The sequence below is a fragment of the Amphiura filiformis genome, chromosome 1, assembly GCF_039555335.1.
Source record: "Amphiura filiformis chromosome 1, Afil_fr2py, whole genome shotgun sequence".
Classification (NCBI taxonomy): Eukaryota; Metazoa; Echinodermata; class Ophiuroidea; order Amphilepidida; family Amphiuridae; genus Amphiura; species Amphiura filiformis.
This window is the reverse complement of record NC_092628.1, coordinates 47,466,720-47,490,706: the sequence shown is the minus strand read 5'-3', so window position 1 is coordinate 47,490,706 and position 23,987 is coordinate 47,466,720. Positions and strand designations below refer to the sequence as shown.

Here is a 23,987-nt window from a genome sequence, read left to right as displayed (position 1 = left end):
ATATTGCATATACTGAAATGAGTTTTAGATTCAGTTTGGTGAATTGCGTCAATGGTTGTCTTCCACAAAAATGATAAGTATCACTCTGACCAGGCCTTCCATCCCCAGTCCATGTCGTTGCTTGTCAGTACATCGAATGAATGATTTGAACATCGACCGCGAAAATCAGACTCGCGGGAAATTTTGATCACCTGATTTATTACGATTTAGGATAAGTCTCACAACTCCCTCATTGACGAAGACGACGACCAGCTTGGTCATTATGTATTATGGTTTTTTTTCATCAAAGGGTATAGGCTATTTTACGAAAACGTTATGTAATACTTAAATTATTGCGGACGGGTCCAAGTTGCAAACAGGGTGATAATAAATGTTCCTTTAAAAACAAATTACGTCAATACTACTTAATTAAATAATTATTAATTAATTAATTAATTAATTAATTAATTAATTAATTAATTAATTAATTAATTAATTAATTAATTAATTAATTAATTAATTAATTAACATATTTTAATTAATTAATAATTAATTAATTAATTATTTTATTTATATATTTATTTATTTGTTTGTTTATTTGTTTATTGATTGATTGATTGATTGATTGATTGATTGTTTGATTGATTACCAATATATTAATTAATTGAAAATTAATCGTTTGAATCGCCAGCACCAGTTGTCTTGAGAAAAACTTGATTACGCTGCACTTTATTCTGAAGGGAGAAATATGTTGCAATATTGATAATAGCTATTATGCGACGAACAAAAAAAACCCTGTTCTACGGGCCCGACCGACCCAGAATTTACATTTTGGAGAATTTTTTAAAAACAGTTTGCTAACATCATGTAAAATCTGCCGTTTTGATGCCAAAATTTAGTGATTTTGGTTGAACATTTTTAGAAAATATGGTTGCAAAATTTTAGGGTAATTTAGCTTCCAGAAAAAAAGGCCCGATCGACGGATCCTACTTGAAAGTAGAACAGGGTTTTTTCATCGCCTTCATAGGACGGTTTGGCATTTTTGACAATAACTTCAATTTTCAAGCAATTCCAAACTTTTTGCAAATGTTAACATTCTGAGATCTACCTACTGACATGATATCATGCAGAATGGATAAAAAAGCTATCTACTGCTGATATCAGTGTGGATGAAGTATTTAAGCTGTCCACTGGAGACTACTGCTCAAAATGATATCAAAATTGATGAGTTAGCTATCTATCATTGCCAGAGTATGCGAACTGCGCAGTAAAGATAGATAATGGTTAACTGCTGATGGGGAGCCGGCCCGGGAAAGCGACTTTCAAAGATGGCGGCCCAGTTAACTATTTCCCCTTTAAATCTTAAGGATTTTAAACTGACTATCAGCCCAACTAACCTTTAATTTTTAACGTGTGACAGAACGTTTTCATCATAGCAAGTACGGACGATTTAGGCCGTCACAACATCAGACGACTTTTTCCGATGAAAACGTTGTGTTTCATGTCGAAAATTCAAGGTCAGCTGAATTTTCAATGTCTATGCTGAAAATCAGTTTAAAATGTGTTTTCGTTAGCAGAACATGAACTTATATTATTTTATTTATTGCCCTTTAGCCAAATAGTTTTTTTTTTGTTGTTGAAATTTTTAGTCCAAAATATTGCATTGCTGCTGAGTGTTGTTGTTGAGGCTGTTTTTAGTTATTGCGTTGATAAAATTGAAACCCGATGAACGTATCACAAAAATAATGGTCTTGATGAGCTTGACATTTAAAGTTGACAATAACGGATGGTTTGAAGACGATTCTTCAATTAAACAATTTCACATAACAACTTTCAAATACAATTAACAATTTAACATATGTTCTAAGCAACGACACCTTAAATATTATCAAATAATTATTACATAATGATACGCCCAAATGAGAAAGAAGATACCGAAGATACATTTTTATTACGTGAGCTTCTATCTCGGATACATAATACAGGGTGTCCCAGAAAAAATTACCGAGTAAATAAAATTGAACGTAAGTCGAGAAATAGACATCAGAATCAAAAAAATTAAAATGTAGCGCGTAGCCTGTTTTATCACATACGAAAATTTTATTTGATTCGGTTTACCGGTTGCAAAGAAATGAACGATTACGAATGCGCCCATCAATGCAGTTCATTCCAAGTTTGATCAACAGGCACCTTTTTTCATACTCGCTCACCGCTTCCTAAAGTTTGTGTATCTCATTAAATTTAGTCCACATTATCTATTTTATAATCCGACGGTGTTATGTTATTCATGCTTTCACTGAAGATGAATAAAGGTTTGTCCGAGAAAACTTTGATTTCTGCAATTGGAAGCTTTCCAACTTTAATTTTTTTAGGTTGTGCAAATATGTTATATTTTAACTTTTCAAAGAACATTTTGAGCCAAGAAAGACAATGATCAAGTGGTTACAACTTTGCGTGAGATTTTTGATACCATGCGACAATAATACAGAAGTTTTAAAAGATTTAAACTTTGCATTACAATTTCGTGGAAAATTCCAAAAACATTAATGTGTGTGAGAAAGATTTTAAGCCTGCTGGAATTCTGCATGCAATAATTTTTTATGCAACATTTATATCAACATTAACGAAAAAAGATATTTACAAGTACTGAGCATCATCTGACATGGAAGCTTTCATTTTCAATATCGTGCAGATTTTCAAATTTGAACACAACCTAATTAAATCTTTGAATAAGTTCATCAGGACTGATATAATTAAATTAAATATCAGATTATGTTGTTCAAGTCCAAAGATTTACTCACGTTTTAGACGTTTCATCTTCCGTGCGGAAGATTTCATCAATATATAATAATATTCTTTGATACATGTATACGATCAGCTCTGGTCAAACAACTACTCATCCCCAGGGTGATGAGTTGTTTGAGGACCTGAGGTAGCAGCGGCTGTATCGGCGCATATGATGAAATCTTTCCGCACGGAAGATGAAACGTCTAAAACGTGAGTAAATCTTTGACTTGAACAACCTAATTAAATGTTTTGCAAGAAAGATTATTTAAAAAGAACGAAAATATGAAGCAGATTGACAGATAACCACTATAGTGCACATTGTGTTGAATGATCTTTCTTTCAAACTTGGAATGAAGTGAATCAAGGCATGCGTTATGTAATCGCTCATTTCTTCGCAATCAATCAACCGATTCCAGTAAAATTCGCGTATCAGATGCAGAATAAGTTGGGGTACACGCTGAGTTTTATATTTTTGGATTTTTGGTTTATTTCTCGACTTACGTCAAAATTCATTCGCCCGGTAATTTTTTCTGGGACACCCTGTACATGCACTAGCAGACACAATCTGACAGAAGCAGATAACAATTTACAACTGTTTAAAATTTTATATTGCACCTTTCTAGAGAGGTCCCCTATGTTTCAGATGGACGTTTTATTTTTTGAAAGGACCATACATTACATACATACAATTGTGTAACAAAATTCGCATCAAATGCTACTTTGAGCAAGTACGAATATAATTAAATACATTTTCTTAAAAGAACAGGGGGCTTTTGCCAAAGCACAAAATTTCCTAAATCTTTATATTGGTTATGAATAAACTAATACAAGGAAAGAAAGCAAGAAGAAATAGGTAACCCAGCAAACACAAAACGTTTTCGACATCATTCGCAAAAGGTTATAAAAGATTGTCAGAAAACGTTTAAATGTCGGGTTATATAAAGGATACATTAATGGTATAAAACGTTTTTATAACATCAAATAACATTTTTTGATAATCTACTGCTCAGCAAACAAAAATGTTTTGCAGAAAACGTTTAAATGTCGGGTTATATAAAGGGTATAAAAACGTTTTAATAACATTCCAAAAACATTCTTGAAAACTTGACACAAAACATTCTAAACAGAATGTTATTTAGGGTTGAAAAAATATTTTGCGAATAATGTTTGGCCAAAATATTTTCAATAACGTTTTAAAAATGTTTTCATGACCTTTATATAACCCGACATTTAAATGTTATTAAAAGGTTTTGAAAAAAACATTTTAAGAACATTTCTGTGTTTGCTGGATTCAAATATTTTAACATAATGTTATTTAAGTATTGACACAATATTTGGCAAAAATGTTTGCAAAAATAGTTCACAATAACAATTTTTGAAAACGTTTAAAAATATTGTTACAGTGTGTTTTCATACAAAACGTTTTAAAACGTTATCATGACCTTTATATAACCCGACATTTTAATGTTATTAAAACGTTTTTACCTAAACCAAAAGCCAAAATATAACTTATTTAAAACGTTTTTAAAACGTTTTTGTGTTTGCTGGGAACATGAAACGAATGAAAGAATAATATATCTAATATTATACCGTGTGTCATAAGTCTGTTCCTCCCCCATAAGAAAACCACTTTAACATGCTTTAAATTAAACTTACACAATTGATTTGATATTAATTTGTTACTGATTATTGTTTTAGATTAAATAAAATGTAACTTAGCAATTTATTTGAAGTTTTTGTCTCTTTAGGCCTATGGTCGATAACCTCCGAAGGTATGCAAACCTCGGTTATTGTTGTTTTGCCATTGAAATCCGAGGTCTGCAGACCTTTGAATCCGTCAAAACATACAAAATTAACTCTAAAAATCTAGAACAACCACCGACATATTTTTTCTTTGCAATGCGCCTTTGGATTCATTGCAGCTAGTAACCCAAAGGCAAATAAACAAAGGGGGTACTTCCACATTGATGCTACGCTCCATGGAAAGTCGGAATATAGGCGGAACGGACTTACGACACGCGGTATATAATATATATATAGCCTTTCTCTTTCTTTCCTTGTTTTTTTTAAATTAATTATTTTCTTATTTTCTTTCTGTTTCTATTTTTACTTTCTATACATTTGTATCCACCTTCCTTGTTGAAGGTTAGTGTACGGGGATGTGTCACGGTTTTGGGGTACCTTTTCAGCGATTTCGGTATATTAATGGGTTGGTTTTGAGTGGAGATTAATCGCCCAATTGGGCGCATGTGGGCAAAAGTGCTCTTTACATCACCCAATTTGGGCAAATTTAGGTGCTTTATAATGTGAAATATTGGTATACTGATTGAGTTGCCAAAAAACAGCAAAAATAGGCGCAGAAAATTAGCATCCGAAAGTCTGCGTGGCACATCCCCGTACAAATTAATCGAAGAACCCCTCCCCCGGCTTTCTTCCTTCCTTCCATTCACTCTACCTTTTCTTCATTATTTTTACACGGATGTATTATCAACTTCTCTACTTTCGGAAACCGCCTGTGATACAACAGAAGAACTGATAGTTTTGATAGTCATGGCGGGAGTGACTGTAGTTGGTTTCGATTGATCAGCGTTTTCAACTGGAAGAGAATTAGCTGTCTTTGAACTGAGTGTCATTTCCAGTTTAGTTTTGTTTTCAACCCGTTTCTTTCTCCATGTAGAAATAAGGTCACTAATGGTATACAAATATGGGTTGATAGCAGAATTAATAGGCAACACAAAGGTCACACACCAAGCATAAACAGAAGGGGGCAGAGTAATCACCCTTGTTTGTACCAAGATACCAAGAACTATGACTGGAAACCAGCAGCAAAAGTCTGTTGCCACTATAGCTGTTACCTTTAACGTAAGCCGGATCTGTTCGCTCATATCGCGAGAACGCCCTGCACTCTTACGAGATTTGAAAACTGCTCGGACAATCTCAATATAACAGGCAAGTATAACAAGGTAACACACACAGTTCAAACCCAAGAAAACTGCTGTTGAAAAGTACAAACCATCCGCAAGAGCAACAAGTTCAGTATTGTAGTCTAAATGTTGGGCTGTATGTAATAGGGGTTACCCGCAATCACATATGGATCAAGTCTGGATGTAGAAGTATAAATTTTCGTCAAAGCAAGTGGTAGGCCAATACACACATGCGAGTTATCATAAAATTTGAAACTCCTTCCAGCTAAGACAGATGGAACAATGCCTAATACCAATGAAAAAATCCATGTCAGTATCGCCAATTTTACTACCGACTTTGCAGTCATATGTCTGGTTGAATATGGGAATCTTATGCATATAAATCGGTCTATGCTGATAAGTGTCACAAAGAACACAGAGGCTTCACTGGAGATTATTGACAACGCTCCAGCAATTCTGCAAGTAATACTAGATCTCCAATTTTCAGACAGAATTGGGAAATGATCCCCAAAGTGGATATCAGCAGATGCAATGATTAACATATAGATACCCATGAGAAAATCAGACAGAGCAAGACTACTTAGTAACTTGGAATTCACGGTATTTGTTGGGGTCCCTCTGTTCCTCCATACTAAAACAAAGAAATTTCCAATTAAAGCATTCAAACCAATAAGCCACATAACAACCACTAAAGCCTTGTCGGAAAGCAACCGATCACATGTGAGATACGGGGATCTTGCATCACGCGCACCACAAGTAACATTACTGGGAACATAACACTCACAAACCTCGTGTTGGCTGACAATCAGTTCTGAATATTCTGTTAGCGAAGACAAACTATTAGGAGTGATCAAGTTTAATGGATTATTGAAGAGATGAAAAACCAACGCGTACGTTAGCTTATCACCTGCTATATCTTTTATTCTGTTATAAGACAAATCAAGAAAAACAAGATGAACTGTATTGTTGAAAATACTGAGATCTACCTGTGTTAAATGATTGTCTCGAAAGCTTATCCATAGTAATCCCACTAAACCTTCAAATACATCATTATCCAAGTGCTTCAGCTGATTTTCTTCTGCATAAAGAAATTTTAAATCTGACAAACCATCGAAAACACCATTTGTTAATTCCACCAAATTATTTTGTGATATTGTTAGGCGCTCCAATCCATGTAAATCTAAAAATAGCCCTGGGTTTAATCTGACTAACTTACTCATATGTGTAAGTGCAAGAGAAGGCAAACTTGCCTTGTTTTTCAATGCTTTGGGCAGTAAATTTACATCACTAATTCCAAACTCAAGATAAAGTAGATTGGTTAATCCATTTAAAATGTTCCAGTCCAGTGTACTGTTATCATCAGGGAGTTGATTGAAATAAACCGAGAGGGAAAAAAACCACGCATTTCTCCAGTTCTCATACACACTTTGTGGCACATACCATTCTTGCATCATGGTGTTAAATAAGAACACCTTTTGAAGCCTTTTTAAACCTATCATTATACTCAGATCCAATTTTACTATCCAATTATGACTAAGGTCTAATACTTGCAAGTTTGATAAATTCTGAAATATTCCCTCGGGAAAAGAACTCAACATATTACCGCCAAGGTGTAAGAATTCAAGCTTACTCAAGTCTCGAAACAATGCTGTATTTATAAAGGTAATCTGATTAGAGGCAAGGTTCAAACTGTCCAAATTTGTCAAGTTCCAAAATATCCTCTCTGGTAATGTACTCAACATATTCCCGCCAAGGATCAGGTAAGCAAGCCTGCCCAATCCTCGGAACAATCCTACATTCAATTTGTTTATCTGATTGGAGCCCAGGTTTAAATCTTCCAAATTGGTCAAATTATGAAACACCCCATCTGTTAGATACTGTAGCATATTTTCATTGAGGTATATCGATTTTAGATTAGTCATGCCTTGAAAAAACAGGGCATTCAATTGGTCTATTCGATTTTGATCCAAGCTTAAAACTTGCAAAGTTGTCAAATGTACAAATGTCTCCATTGGCAAAGTACTCAACATATTTCCACTAAGTGTAAGTTCTTTCAGTATACTTAAACTTTGAAACCATTCTGGATTTAATTGGGTTATCTGATTTGGACCAAGATGTAAATATTCCAAATTAGTCAAACCCGGAAATATTGCCTTAGGTAAGGTATTCAACATATTATCATTAAGAAACAGGGATTTTAGCATACTCAAACCATGAAAACATTCTGCATCCAATTTGGTAATCAGATTGAATCCAAGATTCAAAGTGTCCAGATTTATCAAATCTTGGAATATCCTTTCTGGTAAACTTTTCAACATATTGTAATTGAGGTACAGATCTGTCAGCTTACGCAAACCTTGGAACAGCCCTGCATTCAATTTGGACAATTGATTGGAGTCAAGCATCAAAGTGTCCAAATTGGTCAAACCCTGAAAAATCCCATCTGGTAAAGTATTCAACTTATTCCGACTTAGTAACAAACTTTTTAGCTTTCTCAAACTCTGAAACAATCCTGCATTTAAGTTGGTTATCCGATTGTTATAGAGGTTTAAACTTTCCAAATTGGTCAAATCCTGAAATAACTCTTCTGATAAAGTACTCAACCTATTCTGATATAAGGACAAAGTTTTCAGCTTACTCAAACCTTGCAGCGCACCTGAAGTCATACTGGTTATCTGATTCATATGTAAATCGAGTGACTGAATTCCTTTCAAACCTTGAAAACTGTTGTCATTTATTCTAACTAAATGATTGGACGCAAGATCTAAACTGACTACATCTATCTCATATGCGATCAAAATCCTACGGTTCTGTGCTGAATTGTGGTCATTACATTGATAAATTACTTCTCTGGGACCAAGTATTGTATCACAAATAGTCCGAAATTGAATTCGACATCTATTACCGAAATAAAATATCAAACTCCAACAAGTAAGCTTGTTATCGTACAATTGTACTTTCTTACATGTAGAACTTTGATTAACACCTATAATATCTTTGTCAAAGTTTGGGCATCGCTGTGATGTACCTGTTACCTGTCTATCATTGATGGACATACTGAACACACCTTGGAGTACGATTGTCATGTTTCTTTGAGGTATAAAAGCAATACATTGCTCGGATATGTCATTAAAAACAATATACTTATTACGGCAATGATCCGCGTCATTAAGGAGGTCAACATACATAAATGACTCTTCAAGATTCACCACGGACCCTTGTGCCTGCAGTTGAATGTGAGTTCCTTTAGGTGCTGCCACTTGTAGACTACATGAATGTCCAGAACTACCGCTGAAGAATGCCACACCTCCATTGGTATTGGCAAAGCATGGATAGGTAACATTGGCAACGTATTCCCACAGAGGCTTCACCAGTAACTGGGCTGATGATAATATTAACCCATTCCGTTCTGTATTGTTGTTAATTGATATGATGATGAGAAGGAGGAACTTCGGTATCAGATGCAAAACGCTTGAAATGGCCATGATTGTGAGGTACAACTGTCCAGGTTCCACAGACTAAAATTCATTCCAGGGTCAAGTTTTTATGCGAATTGCCAATATTCTTTATAATTTTTTGTGGGAAAGGTCAACAGATTTCTTTCGCGCAATACAGAATCATTTTTATAAGCACTTATCTATCTAACTTCCAGTGATATAGTGTTGATATTTCCATAACTTCATCTGAAGTGTCTTGATAATGTTAATATTCTCCTTCACTTTATTGGCTTGCAATGGCTAATGCTCTGGTATGCGGATGTGATTACGTTGAATGTTCAAAATGTCTGTTTTCCCAAAAAATAAATACATGAAGGTATTTCATTTCTTAGCAAGTACATACTCAAACACCATACACCAGTCTCTTAATCTTAAATTAAATTGCCAGATAGGTCCGGTCGTGGCTAGGCATGTCGGATGAAAGATGTGACATCTAGACTCCAAGCGCACCCATATGCAATTAACTTCATCGTCATTGCTTCGGTGCACCGCCAGGGTCTTTGTAGTTTGGTGTCACATGAACTCTACTTTGTTCATTGGAGGTACCAAATTATAAAACCTGTGTTGTACTTGCAAATTTAATAATTGTCCAACCTTCAACTGTTGATAAAATTTGTAGTCATACACTCAAAACCAAACACTTATATCCTGTTAGAAGATGTTAACATATAAAAACGGTTAACAATGCTGAGTCTTTGACTTCGAGGGATAGCCTACTTCGCAACTCTTCCTTGAAGATGCCAGGTACAAAGGCTTAGGTACATTTGATCAATTCACTTGCTAAGGTGGTTAATTACTTCTGCTTATATGATTCGACTGGTATGATACGTGGTAATGAGTTCTAATCCGAGAATAATCCGAGCAGGCAAAATGAATTTCTGACGTAGTCTTCATTGGTTTGCAGACTTTGATAAACATATGACGGCGTGAAGGTGAAGTGTTAATCAACACTTGCACTTGATCTAGCTGTGAGTTTATCAAACACGAGTAAAACACTAGAAAATCATCGTATCATGCAAAGAGTTGTCTCCAACATCATATAGCTCCTGTGATTCATATCAAGTTTCTCGTCTGTGTCTGCCCCTTGGACTATATTCACTGTACATTATTGTGGTGCATTGTAAGTTTAAGGTTTACTTGTACTTTTTTCAGCCATCAATCATTAATTAGGATTACTAGTCTGCCTTTCCATTTTGTGCTCCTCCGTCACTAAACAAATCCTTGTTTGGTGACGGAGAAGCACAAACCGGCTGGGACCGAGACTACCTCTCCATGTTCAATAATTCAACTTCGTCATGTTTTTTGAGCACACTACTACAATTTCTAATTAAATAGTTTCCATTTCAAAACAAAATTAGTTTGAATTATGATCAGCCACTAATTTGATTTCAAAGTAATTACCAATTTGCTGCCATGGATTTCTTAATTCCCTAATAATTACATTATTAGGGCTTTATTAGTATCATCAATTGAACATTATTTTTTATCACCCTCTGTTTTATTCATATTTAACTGTTTTATTCATATTTAATTCAACAAGGTCAAGTTTATGTGAAAATTAAGGTGGAATATGAAGCATCTGGAAATTATGAAATGCTCTGATCATGTTTTAAGGGGGTACTACACCCCTGCCCAACTTTGTGCCTATTTTTGCATTTTTCTCAAAAATTATAGCACATTGGTGACAAGTAAGATATGTATATTATAGGGGCAAGGACTACAACTACTGCACTGGAGATTTTATTTCAGCCGTAGAATTCCGTCTAGAAGCATATATGCCTCTAAACGAGGGTTTTTTTTAACGAAAGATATGAAAGGCCAATACCCTTCTCAAAAACATTGCAATAGATTGGTCTTACAAATATACATGTTTGTACAGCCGCCTTTATCAGTAATATAGTTGTTCAAACTCCAAATAACGTTTTTGTTGAGAGTGTCTGCCTCTTGTCTCTTGTGTCAAAAAAACCTCGTTTAGGCTGAGTTCACATAGAAGTATTCGGTATACGGTATTCGGTATACGAAATACGCTCATTCGATCAGGCTGAGTTCATATAGGAGTATACTATGTGAACTCAGCCTGATCGAATGAGCGTATTTCGTATAGCGATTAGCGAGTATAGGCATGATAGGTCAGTTTACGAATTTTCTTCGTCTAATCAAATGCTTGTAACTTTACTTATTGAGGTCACATTGCATTCAATGAGGTGTCAAAATGTGCAGGATTAGATAGTGCATCTATTTAAAAAAAATGAATTTACCCACATATGGTTTAATTTTAAAATTAGGACGGTATATGCTGCACTAAAATCGAACACGCACGATTCCCACTATACTACTATACGCAGGTATACGGCCTTTTCAAATAATCTGAATAGTGCCCTCTTATGTGACCCGGTACTATGAAATTACCTTGCTCGATTTAAGCTATACGCGTACACCTGCAAAACGTGCACCGTATACCCGAATAGTATACTTCTATGTGATCGTAGCCTTATGTGACCCGGTACTATGAAATTGCTTTGCTCGATTTAAGCTATACGCGTGCACCTACAAATCGTGCACCGTACACCCGAATAGTATACTTCTATGTGAACGCAGCCTTAGAGGCATGTATATGCTTGTAGACGGAATTTTACGGTATTTGATCAATAAATCAATAACGACTTGCCTTGAGTTGCTGAATTTTCAATGCAGTAGTTGTAGTCTTTGCCCCTATAATATACATATCTTACCTGTCACCAATGCGCTATAATTTTTGAGAAAAATGCAAAAATATGCCGAAAATTGGCCAGGGGTGTAGTACCCCCTTAAAGTTATAAAAGAAAAGGTCAAAGGTCATGTTTTAGCTCTATGGGGTCACAACCATCAAATTGCTCCGATTTTGCCAAGAGGTGTAATTGCATAATTAATTAGCATTTATGTAAATTAGCTCAATAATTGAGCAAATATGGTATGGGTTCTATAAAACAAAAGCAGATCACAAGATTATAAGGAACATCATTTCTGCCCTATGTGCATGATTTTTCTCTTGAAGAGAAAAACGCCCAAAACGTTTTGTTTTGATATAATCGTTTGCCTTAACTCAAGAACCCAAGACTTATGAAACATAAATGTGATTTCTGCCCCATGTCCAGGGACAGGCGATTTGCGCGGAAAATAATAGCAAATTGCGCGGAATTGCGCGGAACTCTTTTTTTAGTGCAAATCATGTATCCCTGCCCATAGAAAAAAAAAAGCCAATTGCGCGGAAAAAAAAATTCCGCGCAAATCGCCTGTCCCTGCCCATGTCCAGTATTTTTCTTAAGAGAAAAATGCCCAAAACTTTTGTTTTGATATAGCCTAATTATTACCTTAACTCAAGAACCCAAGACTTATGAAACATAAATTTATGATTTCCGCCCATGTCCATGATTTTTCTTAAGAGAAAAACGCCCACAACTTTTGTTTTGATTTATTTGCTGTAACTAAAGAACCCAAGATTTATGGAAATATAAATGTGATCATTGGCTTCCTTGATCCATTTCCTAAAAGATCAATGTATTAATATCAAGAAGTACTCTGCAATTTGTTATATGTCCTCTGCCGTCCCCCTCGCCTTAAACTCAAAAACCATACACTGAAATTAGTTGTTGTTAAAGTCTTTAGGGGTGATTGTTCTAAAATATATAAAAACACTACAGAATGCATATTTTAGTCATTTTTAAAAACGGAATTCAACTTTTATGCCCAACTTTGTCAAATGAAAGGATTGACCAATGTTTCATTCAGCAAAACAGAATGGTTTTTCAAAAAAATTAGTTCCGTATTTTTCTAGCCTAGGCGTAATAAACAACATAGCATGAATCAACACAAGCACACATCTTTAAGAATTAATACTTTTATTTAATACCTTTATGATTCAATGTACATAATTTACAACACACATTTTGTGAATAATAAACAATGGACACAAAACTTGTGACAATCTACAAATGTACAATTTCTTCTTCAAGAATTTACCTAGATGTCTATTAATTTAGTTCACATTTAGACATTTTTAGGGTTCCCATTACGAAAGTATTTTTATTCTCACATATTTTTATCTCGATAGAATGTTTGTAGCATCAATGCGATTGTGAGAAATTACCTCCAGACTTACAAAATGTGGTTTTTTTGGGGGGGGGGGGGCAATGACCCCTTTGAAACAAATACCATACCAATCTATCAACAGTGATGGAAGGTATGACCATGCCAAATCAAAGTTACAAAATAATTTATCAAAACCGGTTTCATAAGTATCACAGACTGCCATGTGGATGTTTCAGCACATACATTCCTCCAATTGATTCTTTCCTATGTAACAGATTGTCCATTTATATCATCTGAATTCGCTTTGAATTATGTTGATTTCACATTCAAAATCCTCAATTACTTCTTTTATTTTACTACACATAATTTCCAGTACAACTTCCATCATAATACTATAGATGGCATTTTGGCTAAATAGCTCACCCCAACATGCACTCACATACATAACAATAGTGTATAGTGAATACGTTTCTCTATTAGGGCCTATATGTTGCATTCAGCAGTTACTCCACCCAACATTTTAATGGCCCATTCCATTTATAGATTTATTATCTGTGGAAGATGTTGGAAATATCTTCCACAGAGGGAGTAAGAATTTCGAATAGAATTAGCACATTAATCAACTCTTTTTGAAACTCACTCTCTTTGGAAGATTCAGGTTGAATCTTCCTTAAGAGGGTGTATGAAATTCAAATAGAGCTAATGTGCTATTTCTATTTGAAATTCATACTCCCCCTGTGGAAGATATTTTCAAAATCTTCCACAGGGGTAGTGTGGATATTAAATGGAAGAAACCAATGGGAGCATGACCCAGCCCTTTCAAATGGTTTTGTTTTTTTCTCTAAGTGACAAAACTTTACACTGAAAATTAGCAACTCTGTACTCATGTTGCTTGATCTTCATACTGATTACAAAAAGAAATACACAAAAATAGTCAAATAATTACTATCACATGTTTAGCTGCATTCAAATTTACAAAAAAAGGCTTTTCAGCACACTTATCATAAAGCAAGAATTTCATTCTTAAAAAAAGCATGTAAGGATTTAATTATATTCAATAAACAGTTGTTATATAGTTTGGCACAAACATCAAAATAAATCTATGCCGTATCCAGCTGAATTGATGGCGATGTCAAAAACATTTCAAAGTGTTTGTGCCAAAATGACTTTATACTCAAAAATATCGGTTGACAGCGCCTTCAATTCTACACACAAGGAAACACAATGATTTTTGCAAAAGCTAAAACATCATACCCCAAAGTCTGAGTCAATTTTAGCTTTGTATATCGACTGCAAATGACTGAATTACAAGTGCATATAAGTAAATGCAAAAAAAAAAGATCATTATAAATGATATATAGGCATCCTTGTCAAGTTCATATAATTTTTATCACTAAACAAGAAAACATAGGGTGATATCACAATTCTGTACATGTACATTTTAATGAACAAGATTCAAGATTAATATAACCTTGTGTGTGTGTGCTTAGGTGAATGCTAATAGCATAAATCACTTGCACTGTACCACCCCCTGCTGCTACTTTTGATCAAAATAGCACCGCATTTACACAAGGGAAATGTCGTAACTAAACTCCACTTATAGATAATCAAATTATGTCAATTTCACAAAAGGAGTTGTCATGCAACTGTGTCAGTGACTCTTTTATGAGCAAGCCATAAATGCTTTACTAAGAACATGGTGCAACCATATAAACACAGGTAAACACTGAAATCCCTACACCAGGGCTGCCAACTTTGAAAAACACTTTTCAGTATTCTTAGACCTCAAAATCAGTATTTTCCTTACAAAATCAGTATTTTGAAAAGACGCATAATAAACGCCTCTAAAATATGTGTATAATCACGCCTTATTTTGAAGAGGTAAATGTAATGTTTTAACTAAAGTACTATCACAAATAATATATATAATCGTAGATGCTCACTACATAAGGAATTACCTTTGATTGTTGCTTTTTGCATTCAACACAGCTGATACATGTATATCAAAAGCCAATGCACTTTGATAATCTGTTTCACCAAATTTGTGAAATGATCTGCTGCTGCAAAGGGTATGTTATGTTCGATGAAAAACTGAGTCATTAGAGTCTCGGCTTTTATCACCGAATAATCCGTTGGTTGTGCAAAACTTGTTATTGGTCGAGTGCTAGACTTGGCATCCACGCTTCCCTTGTGTTTCTTCGATTTAAGATGCGATGTGATATCATTTGCACCCCCGTGCCCCATGCTGAAATCGCTGTTGCAAAGCGTACACCGTGCATGGTGTTTATCCCCCGCGGTTTATCCCTCCCGCTTGGAGTCACAAAGTTCCATCTTTTGATGTAGTCAGGCCTAAATTCTTGCTTCCTGGCACTGCTGCTGCTAATTTTCTTTCCAATCGATGCCATATTTATATTTCAAACATAAAAAAATCGGGCGAAAACTGCACTTCAAATTATCTTTCTGTCGCAAAATAGTCCACGTCTGACAATCATGGCTAATAACAGTCCGTGATATATTATAGCCCGTGGTATAAATCAATCACCTCTTCAACCAAACACAATTATACGCTCACATAAGCGAGGTCAATGTAAATGATACCTCATCAGGACCTTAATAGCAGGGGAAGAGATTGATTTTACGAAACACGAAACACAAACAATTTTTAATGTATTTTATTTTCACATAACAAATGGCCTTACTTTTAATACATATAACGAACTTTTTGAAAAACGTATTTTAGGACAAAAATCCGTACTCCGTATTCTTTACCAATTTCCGCATGCAAATACGGAAAATCCGTACTAGTTGGCAGCCCTGCTACACCCCCTATGGAAGACATGACCTTAATCTCCCACACATGGGGTGTGAATTTCAAAATGGGTTACTTGAATGGGTGACTCCATTTGAAATCTACACCTCCTTGTGTTGGAGATTAAGCTCATGTCTTTCATAGGGGGTATATGGAATTCAACTGGAATAGTCCAATGCGTCAGTGACTTTGTGATCAAGCCATGAACGTTTTACAAAGAACATGGTGGAACCATATAAACACAGGTAAATACAGACATAACGCCCTAATTGTTTTTGATATCACTATTCTCTTTACACTGTAATAAGTAAGTTAGAATAGTTGTTAGAAGTATGCACAAAAATATTGATTTGATATTTACTAGGAGTATAAAATTATATATTATCTCATTATACACAAATGTATCATACAAGTTATTTTTTCTCCCTTTGTTTCTCTATGATATAGTTTTTCTAACATGTTGGGCGAAAATGGGGAAGGTTTGGACTAAGGCAGTTATTTTGGCTACTGAATGAGTTAGACTACCTTTATATTGATACACTTGGTGGTATTGATTTATATAATACTAGAAACGGGTAAGGGGTTCATATAGCTTATTAACACTTCACCATGATTGATGGTTTGTGATTATTTCCATAATGACCAAACATTGTTCAATGTCATTATAAGACAGAATACAATTTCAAGACAAGTCCATCCTAATATTGAAAATGCATGTACACATAAAACAATCCAGGGGAACACTCGCTATCTTCATCCACCATGGCATGAAAATAACCTGAGGGTTCAAATTATGGTACCAGATTCCTATTGATGCCTCCACAGGTACACTGCTGCCCAACTACTTCATTGGTACTCTATAGTCTGTCTCGTCTCAAGTTGCATACTTACCTAATCCAGCCAGTCATATACACACATGTAGAAGAGCGATTTGTCCGTAAGCTGGCAACGCAAATGCGCAAACGCACCGATCCGAAAATACTACTACGAAATCCAACATGGTGTACTCTCAACTTGAGACGAGACACACTATAGAGTACCTGTGTGGCTCCTCGACAGTACAGACTACGGATCACACATATAGTACACACACACTGAATTGGTACTGATCTGGTACTCTCGAACCACATAGTAGCTGGGCAGCAGTGTACCTCTGGGGTCGGTAGCAATAGGAATATGGTAGTGTAATTGTAAGGGGCGACATGCAAACAAAAATACAAAATCAATAACTAGGACAAAACTTTGTCCCAGATGCAGAAATTATTGGGAACATTCTATTTTTCTCCTGCTAAGGGTGTGAAAATGGGTCTAATACTACAGAAACGGATTACTGTAAAAAAAGTGCGATATATAGGACTTCAGAATGAAAAGAAAAGATTTTAGGGGAAAAGGATTTCTTAAGTATTGAAGTATGTTGGCAGTTGTTGGCCACAGAATTGAATCATGCTGCATTGGAGTGCATGGTGAAAAAACTCTCTTAGAAATGTTGATTGGTGTCCATATCTTGTCAACTGGCTCTTCCAGTTGAAATCATCCATACACCCCTATAGAAGACATTGCCTTGATCTCCCACACAGGGGGTGTGCATTTCAAATGGAATCACCCATTCAGGTTAACCCTAATTGAAATTCACACTCCCTGTGTGAGAGATTAAGGTCATATTATCCACAGGGGTGTAAGTATTTCATCTGGAATAGCCCAATATCAGGGTAAATAATGGACATAACTAATAGTGATGTAACAATAAATTAAAAAAATATTCACAACATATTCTTGTTATAAGTGCAACATATTGCAAAACGTTTTTGTATTAATTAATAAAACATATAAAGCATATATTTCGGGCAAGAAATCACACATAATTATGAGAGTAAAATTATAGCGTAACATGTACGTAAGTCTGCAATCTTTTGTATATAAAATGAATTTTGATTAATTTGTGCCAATAGATATAGAAAGCATAATTGTGTACTACTGCTATGTTCAAGTAAACGTGATAATCAAAGTATTTCACAAATTAGGTACAGAGGTAACAAGGGGTCCAGGTAATATGTTTTGGCTAATGAACCAATAAGATGCTATAATAAATACCCATCAGAAACAAAGCGTTTTCATAACATGTTCCAATAAAGAATGTTGAAAATGGTTGCGAACAGAACTACAAAAAAAAAATGTTGGTTATAAAAAAAAGTGTTTTGATTTGATAACATCTTAAAATGCTGCCACAAAATGTTTGCAACTAATGTTTATTAAAATGCTGACAAGATATTTTCTTTCAAATTTTTTTTATGTAAAAGTATTCCATGATAATGTTTTGTCAATATTACGACATCAATTTGGTAGTATTTTTTATGCAATGCGGTTTTTTTTCAATGTTTTGATTATCATTTTACTACCAAACATAAAGATGTAAACAAATGACATTTGGTTTAGGGTATTTATGTTCAACAGAAGAAAAAAAATCTCAATTATGACAAGAGGCTTAGACAAGTTTTACCACTGTGAGCAAAGAATCTTACTTCTTTTCAGAGACAACTCTCTTCTGACGCAACTGACACCGCCTGAAGTTAATGGCTCAGAATAGTCTAACACCGCCCTCACGTGACATGTCAGATTGCATCAGAAGATATCCACCAGTACACTGCATGAAAGCTTCCCACTTCTGTAAGCTAAATTCATTAATGTGAGGTATAAAAAATGCAACCAATCTCACTACTTATTACACAGTTCAATGACCAGCATTTACTGGTGTAACAGTTGACCTCACACTGGGAGTTTGACTTCACACTAGGAGTTTGATTTCTAATAGGAGGATATGAAAAACAATGATAATGAGCTACCATCACAGCTTATTCAACCAATCACTTTCTAGCAATTTGAATTCGTATTGGATATAGTAAGAGCAACGCAATGCATGATTGGGCTATTCCAATTAAAATCCATGCTACCCCTGTGGAAGATTTTGGAAATATCATTCCACAGGGGGAGCATATTTTTCAAATGTAATTCGTCAGAGTTAATCATTTTGAAACACATACTCCCCCTGTAATATGGCTTTACATATATCTTTCACAACTGGAGTGAGTATTTCAAATGGAAGTTACCCAATTGTCTATTGTATTTAAAACTTATACTCCCTCTGTGGAAGACTTCACAGTCTAAATATTTAAATGGAATAGCCCATTGGTGTGAACACCCCTACTGCTCCACATGCTTGTCAAGCACATTGCCATCAGTGTGTGATTTGCTGACGTGTTTTTGTTTACCACAAGCGACATCTTCCTGGACTAATTTCCGAAGATTTCTGATCAGCTGCTGAACAATCACAAATTGAGGGGTCATTGACACAAAGACGTAACTCCATCTTGGCCATTCTGAGAAAAATGAGTTTAAAGATAATAGTCCACATTGACATATGTATTTAAATCTCTGTTTCACTGGCCATTGATTTCAATAGGGTGCTAAATGGAGTTACTTATGTGTTTATTGGAAAGTGCTCATGTTTCTGAAAATTTTGATATCAAAATCTCATTTTCGCAAAAAATGGAGTTACGTCTTTGTGTCACTGACACCTCGACATGGTCATTCTGTGACTTTTAAAAAAAAGGGAGTTTTATAATGAACTGTGCTACTGATGGATCGGCAGATGAGTGATCCTCACATAACTTATAACTAAAATACAAAAAACAATAATCACCCTGTAAAATTACTGAAATTTGTTTTAAGCTTTATACTCGGTGCTATTGGTGCCGCTGGTTTGTTGGCCATCCGTGACGCTTCCTTCGCCCTGTTGGCCGACATCTGACTTTCCTTGACAGAGCTCTCTAGTTTAGTCTTAAGTTCAGGTGCAGCACCCATGACTGTTTTGAAGTCAAGCGGGTACAGAGGTGCGATTTTCATGAGTCTTTGGAGAGCAAATTCGTGGAGAGCTCGACTTTGCTTGGATGTAGAAGCCAGTATGTTGCTGGGTACAAGAAGGCTGATTTGTATGGGCACTAGTAAGGCCAACATTTGAACTCCTGGGGAAAGTAAACAAAATAAAAGCTTAGTATCAGTATAAGACATTGTAAATTCTCATAATTTATAAATGGGAGATGGTCTGATTCCATTTTTTTCATCAAAAGCCACTTTAAATTGCAAACAGCTTTTTCAAATCTGGCTTGGTACACCACCCTCCTGTTACTTATTTACTCTGTTGGGTAATTGATTAAGAAATCAATATTTGACACAACATGTTTTTTTTTACTGGAATATTCACTATACTGTTTACCATTAAACAAACTTACCTGCAGCTGTTTTTGCAACCAAAAATTAGTAAATGATATACAGTGATGGGCCAAGTCTGTTTTGAAAAAGTCATTGTCGTCATATATCCTGTAAAGTTTCACTTGGATCGCTGCACAGCGACAACGCTTGGTAAATAGTTATATTGTACAGCAGGGAAACTAAATTTTTGATCAGGATCAATACACGTGTATCTGCTATGCATGATTTGATATTCAGACGATAAATCTTTGGATACTGGGGTAGAAAATGATGAATATCTCCCGTAATTTTTGCTTTCTAAAGAAGCCAATTGTAAGGCTTGCACTTGAATATATGTGTTGAAAGAACATGTGCGTTTTGAAATCAGAAACTGCCAAAAATTCAGATTTTATATGTGCAGAACAAAGAAAAAATTACAGCTGCCCTCATTCCTAAACAATCGGGGTAACAAAACATATCACACAATCTTGACCACTGGTGGAGGTAGTCTAATGTAGATGACATATACCAGGCTCACTGACATCTACAGAGGTCAGTCACCAGGCTATTGTCAATAGCCTTAGTCGGATGTCCCTCGGCCCATTATGCGTCTCAAAACTAATGATACAATGATGACGTGTGTATGTAGAATTGTTGTGAATTGATTCCAATGGCTAACCACACCAAGCCATGATCAGCCATAATACCTAAAAAACATGAGTTTATTTACAGGGCTTCATTCAAGCCAGCCATTGCAAAATTGTAGGAATAATATAGGAAAATTTTGATTGAAAATATAGGACATGTCAAATACAGTGGTATTTAATTTTTTGCATAATGTGTGAATCATTTTGGACTGGTATGTCTATAAATAATATACTGGGTGAAAAATAGAGGCTAGTAAAACTGCATGCGAAGTTCATGGCAATTTCCAATTTTTCATAAAATTCACAGGCGCACATGAAAAATTAATGTTAATGTTAATTAATGTTAATTTCCTAAATTTGGTAAAAATATAGGAATTAAAGGACAGTTTGTATCAATAGGAAAATATAGGAAAAGTACACATATATAGGAAAAAATAGGAAATATATGGCCTCCTGAAGCCATGTATTTGGTAAAACATTATTTGTATGGTACAGTAGATGCTGACTATCTACACTTGTCTTCAACAAGCAAGCCCCTTATCATATGTCTGTTACATTATACAGAGTGTGTGCACTTACTATGTGATTCATCCGTCAATCCAACCAACAACTCCATTAACTTGACTGCTTCCATGACAACTGCAACTTCCTCATCCTTGTCTGGTTTGTTTCCTCCGATTCCATGGAGGTACTCGACGATCCGTGGACCCAAAGCGTGGATGAAGGGTGTGGCCGCCTCACGATGGGGACACTGGAACACTGTAGCCATCACTTGCAGACCTTTTAACTTCACCTGTGAAAGTCAGTGATCGGAAAAATTACTGGGCTATTCCGTTTGAATCCATACACCCCCTATGGAAGGGGGTGCTTATCTCATATGGAAATACGGTCAAATACCTGTTCAGGTAACCCCATATGAAATACACACTCCCTGTTGGAAAGATTAAAGTGATGTGTTCCATACAGGGGGTGTATGCATTTCAAATGGAACAGCCCATTACACCTGTGTATTGATTTTATGGAGATGGCCAATGCAATTTTGGTCCGTTTACTACAGAACTGACTACTCCGAAATGGTAAAGTTATATCCTTGACTTAATTGCGGGGGAAGCAACTTTTACTAAAAAGTTTAAAGTTACTCTCCTCTGAACAACTCTACGACAAATTTTGGCATAACAAAGATGTACAACGCATATAAGAGAGCCCAACCCTATCAAAGTCCAAATCATCATAACATGGTGTAGGATTTGGAAACTTTCAACACTAAGTTCTTGTAAGGACGTGAATGTAAGTGTACATCCATGTCCAATTGATTCCTTGACATAGTCTAGAACTTATTAAAGCTTTGGTTGACATTAGGTAACTAACAACCTATAGAATTAAGTCTTCTCTCTTCCAACAGTTAAAACACACACAAGACATTGCAAAAACATAAACAAAAAAGTTACCGATGCTTCGTCTGACTTGAGTGACTTCTGGAATAGTTCTATACTCTGTGTCTGCAGTGTAGGTACCATGGAAACACTGGGTGGGGCAGAGGCAAGGAAGACAGCTACTGCCAGAAGCAAGCTACTTTCATCAATGTCATTCTTGTCTTTACCTGTGAAGGAACAAAGATGAGGGGACATATAATAGTTGCATACATTAGTGACATTATTATACAGATGTTGGGCACATGGAGTTATTGCTAAGAGAGATTTGGCTATTATATGTGGCCACTTTCATTGTTATATCATTTTATCATCCTCTGATGGGAACCGTATTTATCGAGGTGGGGGGATGCACAAGGATGTGTTACCATCCTCGAGCAGACCCTCACATTTATGACCCAAAACACTGACTTACTTGACTGAAATACCAACCCTAATTACTGACCTTTTCACTGACCACTGTTTTGGATAAAAGATTTTGTTCGTCTGTGTTTGAAATTCATGGTGAAATGGCCAAGAAAAGAGTTTAATATAGTCCTATTAATTACTGAAATGCCCAACCTACCCTTTTTAGCAAATGAGCCAGAAATTAGGACCCAAAACACGGCCCACACAGTCTGTAATGCTGGGTGAAATCACTACCCTTTCCCAGCAAATTTTGCTCGAGGATGGCAACACATTGGATTTAAGTTGCCCCAGATTTAAGTACATTAACCATACATGTTTGACGTTAAAGACAGCGTTACATGTTTCAATATTTCCTTCTTTAATAATTTATTCAAATTGTAATTTTTCCATTATGATGGCAAAAAGAAAACAATGTTATCAATAGGTATATGAGCCTTTTAAATACTAAACAAATCATGGGACAATGTTGAGAATAAAGAAATTTTATCACAAAACAAAAACAGGTTGTTACCTGATGAAGCAAAATCCAGTATCGTTGCCAGGGTGCTCCTCAACATCCTTGCCCAGTCCTCCTCACAGTTTTCATCTGACACATACTCAGACATTGCTATTGTTCTCAGTCCCTGCAGGGCTGCCGTCACAGTTGGTGCTATTTTACCATCGATTGACGGTTCCGCTGTCTCCCGGAGGACGCCCGTTGTAAGGAACAGGATTGTGGGTAATATCGATACACTCCCTATAGAGATGAAAGATATGATTATACACTGGTAATGAATTACATTTACTTGTGTTCTTTTTTCCAATTCTTTTCTGCGGTACCTTCAGCATGATACTTAGATTATTGTAGACACCTTTAGTTTATGAGGCACAAAACATTTGGGGATATTCCACAAAGGATTTCAATAATTATTGAATTAAGGGATGGGGTATGAACGTTTGGACAGTACTTATTGTGGGACATTAGAGCACATCAGACATATCGAATTGCATTCTGAATACTGAAGAATGTCCTTCTGATATCAAATAATTTTGATTTTTGAAATTGCAATGTAATACACATTTTATGGTAAATGATTAAAAATTGATATTTTTGATATTTAACAGTACTCAAGTAAACTTTATAAATCTGATGATTTATACTAAAAGTGTTGTAGGTGGGATGAAAAGCCGACGATCAATTGAAAATTTTGACT

General features: G+C 35.5%; 2 protein-coding genes across 2 annotated transcripts in view; both read right to left on the bottom strand.

Annotated features, from left to right (window-relative positions):
* Window positions 1-4,855: 4,855 nt before the first annotated feature.
* Window positions 4,856-9,175, bottom strand: LOC140161198 (uncharacterized). Its single transcript, XM_072184651.1, is given in 2 exon segments — window positions 4,856-5,813; window positions 5,816-9,175. Coding segments are annotated over 2 exon segments (3,936 nt in total). The 3' UTR covers window positions 4,856-5,237.
* A 9,306-nt stretch (window positions 9,176-18,481) lies between these two features.
* Window positions 18,482-23,987, bottom strand: part of LOC140148028 (HEAT repeat-containing protein 5B-like) — a 123,920-nt gene continuing 118,414 nt past the window's right edge. Inside the window, exons 32-35 of the mRNA XM_072169866.1 lie at window positions 23,306-23,530; window positions 22,405-22,556; window positions 21,536-21,749; window positions 18,482-20,083 (exon numbers count right to left, since the gene is read on the bottom strand). Coding sequence (XP_072025967.1) covers window positions 19,758-20,083; window positions 21,536-21,749; window positions 22,405-22,556; window positions 23,306-23,530 — 917 coding nt within the window. The 3' untranslated portion in view covers window positions 18,482-19,757. The remainder of the gene's footprint in view (window positions 20,084-21,535; window positions 21,750-22,404; window positions 22,557-23,305; window positions 23,531-23,987) is intronic.